This window comes from Dermacentor albipictus, chromosome 1, assembly GCF_038994185.2.
Source record: "Dermacentor albipictus isolate Rhodes 1998 colony chromosome 1, USDA_Dalb.pri_finalv2, whole genome shotgun sequence".
Classification (NCBI taxonomy): Eukaryota; Metazoa; Arthropoda; class Arachnida; order Ixodida; family Ixodidae; genus Dermacentor; species Dermacentor albipictus.
Genome location: NC_091821.1, coordinates 478186877 through 478191322, shown reverse-complemented (window position 1 = coordinate 478191322; position 4446 = coordinate 478186877). Strand labels below are relative to the sequence as shown.

Sequence of the window (4446 nt, the reverse complement as noted above, 5' to 3'; positions counted from 1 at the left end):
GTTGCCTTTGTGTCCGAAACACAAGTTTTCATAAACTGCAACCGCTTTTTCTGCACACTGCACCATAACAGCCTCAGTTGCACGTATCGCACCGGGGTTCAGAGTGTTTTCAAATGCCGCTGAAACATTTTGTTATGGAGCCCTCGGCCAGAACGGCCCATCGCTGCGAAAATGTTATTTGTGGCTGTCTGGCCATTACCTGTTGTGAGCATCGCACGCCCGGCAAGGATAATAATTTCAAATAGGCTGCATTTCTTTTCACCCTGTACCTGTCGCGAACTCCACTCAGTCGCTATCTCGCCGCACCACTCGCAGATCAGCATCACTTTCACTGTGAGGCTGTATTCGTGATCTCCTGTCACCATCTCCACGCCTCCTTGACAAGTCTGGCAGCAAAAAGTTGTGAAGGAGGGAGTTTACCGCCAGCATGTCGACGGCAGTAAATGTTGCCTTACATTCTTCTGTGACTGATGCTGCCACACCGCTGAGTTCTGTGAATGGCTCCATCCTTCGCGTCGTTGCTGCTATCGATGCAAGCCGCTCAAGCATAGCCTTTTCACGAGCGCTTGCCTCCCTCACATCACTGCCGGTGACAGTTTTCTAGTCGATTCTAACTCGACCGGAGACTACAGATGCGTTGGGTGCGCTGTCCGGCGATGCAACTTCCAGCGAGGCATTGTTTTGTTCTCTGCGGCAGCCGGGCGGTTACCCGTCCGTGCGTGGGTCGGCGAATCTGGTGTCCACAGGCGCGTTGGGTGCCCTGTCCAGCGAAGCATCATCCAGCGAAGCATTTTCTGCTTCTCCACGGTTATCGGGCAGCTGACGATCTGCAGAAGTGATGGGTGCACTGTTCAGTGATGCGTTGTCCAGAGAAGCATTGTTTGCTTCTCCGCGACTATCAGGCGGCTGCACGTCTGCACTTGCTCCTCGTCAGTCGCTTACTTCAGACGGAAAAGACGACGATTTTCCTTTGTCTACGGCCGAACATATACATAGAATGGTGCTTCTTCAGTCCCCCGGGCATAGTTCCATACCGTAGCGAGAACTCGCTCAAAGTGGCGGCATGTGCAGTTTTCTTCAACGTGCATTGAAGAAAACCTTGCGCTTGTGTTATTTTACTGCGGCTGGCCGAGAGAGGATGGGAAGCCGGACGCGTGAGCTTTCAAACAAGACCAAGATGGCACGGGTACGACTTTTCGTTTTTGTCTGGCGCGCCGTCGAACCTAGCGCTGTTTGTCCTCAATTTAAAGGGCGCTTTTAGAAACTACACTATTTTAAATCGACATTATGGTGCAATTACGCATCAGAATTAAATGGAAATTTGCTCAAGGTGCAGAATTATGCCAGGAATCCAGAAATGAAAAGATAGAAAATCGTTTTTTTTGACCGATTTTCGGTCCCAAGGAGCCGTGCCTCCCCTTAACCCTTTGTGGGACAACATATATTTTTTGCAAGAATTATAAAAAATTTTTTATTACACTTGAAAATGAGGTGTACAGAAATGATTCTAAACAAATTTCACAGTTTTATTATGTATAGTTAAAGAAAAAAATGTGGGACGCATTTGTCCCATTGACACTAAATGGGAAAATGAAATGTGGGACGTATTTATCCCATTGACCTACACGGGTGCCACACTAGGTTAGTTCTGACTAACCACTTCATGGAATGGTCCAAAACAGGTCACACAAAGCGGGACTGAGCATGCCTTGCACAAGAAACTTGTTCGCACTTCTTTCCCCCTCGTGGAACACCAACGGCATCTGCGCCTATTTTCCACTTTCACAGGGTTGTGCTCTCTTCCCATGAACCGAACTTCATCCGATACGCCAACCATTTTGTGGCCATTTTTTCTACCCTCCTTGTTCATTCTGAACGGCTTCCTGCTGCCGGTGGTTCTGAATGTCTGGCCATTGATGAGTTCCCGTCCAAGAACCAATCGAAACCATAAGTAGGTCATTGGATTCACAGCATTTACTTGAATGAACGCGTTGACGATGACTGCATCGAGCAAGAAATAAAATATTCTGTACCAGGACTTTTTGGACCTCCTGTCAGCTCGGTATGCATTGCGCTTTTGGTCGACTTTGTCGACTCCTCCCATCCAAGTGTTGTAGTCGGATATAGCCTTTGGACACTGGACGGAAACCGAAGACCCATTTGCAAGCTTGCGGACAACTTCTTCTGTGTCCTTTGGGTGGTGAAAATTCGATAAAGCATGCACATTTTTTGTGTCACGCCACTGATATGCAACAATGCTTCCTTTTGATCGCCAGATATATTCTCCTTTCTGGAGTTTGTTGTCCATTTTCAATTCATCAGGCAGATCCTTCCTGTTTGTCCGGACTGTACCAACAGCAAGAATTCCTTTCTGTGCAAGGTCCTCCATGAGGCGAGTGGAAGTGAAGAAATTGTCAAAGTAGAGTTGCGTGCCAGGCTCAACGCCTTCTACCAGAGACAATACGACGTACTCTCCAAGTGCTTGGTTGGCAGGACGCTTCGCATTTTTTCCTTCATACACCTGAAACGCAATCAGGTAGCCGGTTTCTGAATCGGCCCGGCACCACACCTTGTAGCCGCGTTTGATGGGCTTCATTGGCATGTATTGCTTCAGAGACGATCTTCCTTTGAATAGGATCATACTCTCATCTATAGCTTGATGAGCCGATGGCGTGTACTCTTTCTGAAAACGTTTGTTCAGAGCATCGATGAGAGGGCGTACTCTTGCCAGCCGGTCATATCCATCTTCGCCTCTTTTTTTTTCTTTCGTGTTGTCACTCAAATGCAGGCAATTCATGATGGATTGGAATCGCTTGAACGACATGACTTTTGAGATTTCTGGTGCATTGAAAAAGTTATCGCTGCTCCAGTAAAGGTACAGCTGATGTCTCGGGTTTACACTCATGGGAATCAGAATGCCGAAGAAAGCCCGAAGCTCATCTAACGTGATCGTTTTCCATTTTCGCCGGTTTTTCTGTTCTGCAAAGCGGTTTGTTTCCTCTACAAGGAGCTGCATTACTTCGTCGTCGAAGTAGAGTGAAAAAGCTTCAATCGGTTTGGATGGCAACTTTTGTGACATCTCAGGATCCCATGTTTTTGGGACTTGCAGAACATGGTCTGGCTCGTCACAACCCCATGTGCCCGGCGTTTCTTCCTCATTTTCCACGATGTTGTCGCACAGGTCTAGCGATCTTTTCCGCCTCTTTGTTTTCTTTTTTGTATAGGTTGCCTTGCGTTTTGCCTGTCTGCTCGTTGACGCAGCCATTTCATCTGCACTGGCATCCTCATCTGTACAATGAGGCGCAAGCTCGGGAATGACATTCTCGTCTGTGCTTTCCCCATCCGAATCATTGGAGTCCGGATCGTCCGATATGCTAAAATAGAGCTCGAGAGCTTCTTCTTGTGATAGAAATCGCTTGCCTGCATTAGAAAGCAACGACAAGTTCTAGATCAAATAATTCGAAAATTACCGCTCAAAATTCTGCCATTAGGCTTAGCAAAATGTGCAACTTTTTTCAGCATGGTATTGAAAATTTGCATTTATCTCATTATATGTAAGCTCAAATCTCAGAAACAAGAGCTGATTTTAATCCAGGGTTGTTTCTCTGAATGCAGAAAAAAGGAATTACTTACCAGGCATGTTGATTTTCTTTTCTGCCGGATCGCATATAGTCGAAAACTTCCAATGCATCAGAAAAAAAGAACGAAGTTTCAAGTTCTGGACTCACTGCCTCATCTAGTGGAGGCTGCTGAAACTATATTTAAAAGAAGTACTGAAACCTCTCAATAGGTGGTAGCACATCACAAGAATGATTCCGGTTTCCTTCTGCTTCGTACGAGCCCTTTAGAGTGGAGCACTATGTGGGACGTATGTGTCCCACTGTCCCACAAAGGGTTAAAGAATTTTGTGCCAGCAATAATATCACATCAGAATTTGAAGTTTGAATGCAGGCAACCAGAGAAGCTTTTGTTGATAAACTTGTTATCAACTTGAGGGATAGGTTTCAAGTCTATCCAGCTCTGGCAAAATTTGCAATATTGTTTGCCAGGGAGTGCTACCGGGACACCGTGGCAAGCAATGGCACTGAAGTTGCTTGTGCATTGTAGACACTGTGCACAATGCTAGGAAAGTTTTACACCCCTGATATGCGGAATAAAATGTAACAGAACTGTTAAAAAAAGAGAGGCTGCATCGAACTCTAGAGATCACGAGGTGCTGTCTTGGCTTGTGTCGGATTGCCTCAACAAGGCGACATGCCGTCTGTGTGTCTGGCCTCCCTCCTGGTTTGCAGCCAACATCAGCCACCTTTTGGTGGTATCTTCAACAGCTGCATCAGTCGTGCCGAAGAGGGCACGTGTTGCACCTGTGAAAAAAAGGTTCGGCAGGTGTTACACTTTTGTTGCACAAGAAGGCGAAAGCCTGCTGCACAATTGGTAATACATGAA

At 46.5% G+C, this 4446-nt stretch overlaps 1 protein-coding gene across 1 annotated transcript; it reads right to left on the bottom strand.

Moving 5' to 3' along the window:
* Positions 1 to 1438: 1438 nt before the first annotated feature.
* LOC135905886 (piggyBac transposable element-derived protein 4-like) lies at positions 1439 to 3893 on the bottom strand. The gene has a single exon (XM_065436994.2). It carries the CDS (start codon positions 3263 to 3265, stop codon positions 1643 to 1645), a length of 1623 nt encoding a protein of 540 aa, XP_065293066.2. The 5' UTR covers positions 3266 to 3893; the 3' UTR covers positions 1439 to 1642.
* Between the last annotated feature and the right edge of the window lie 553 nt (positions 3894 to 4446).

Excerpts from the sequence above, each read along its gene's own strand:
- LOC135905886 (XM_065436994.2), bottom strand. The coding sequence starts at position 3,265 with ATGGCTGCGTCAACGAGCAGACAGGCAAAACGCAAGGCAACCTATACA.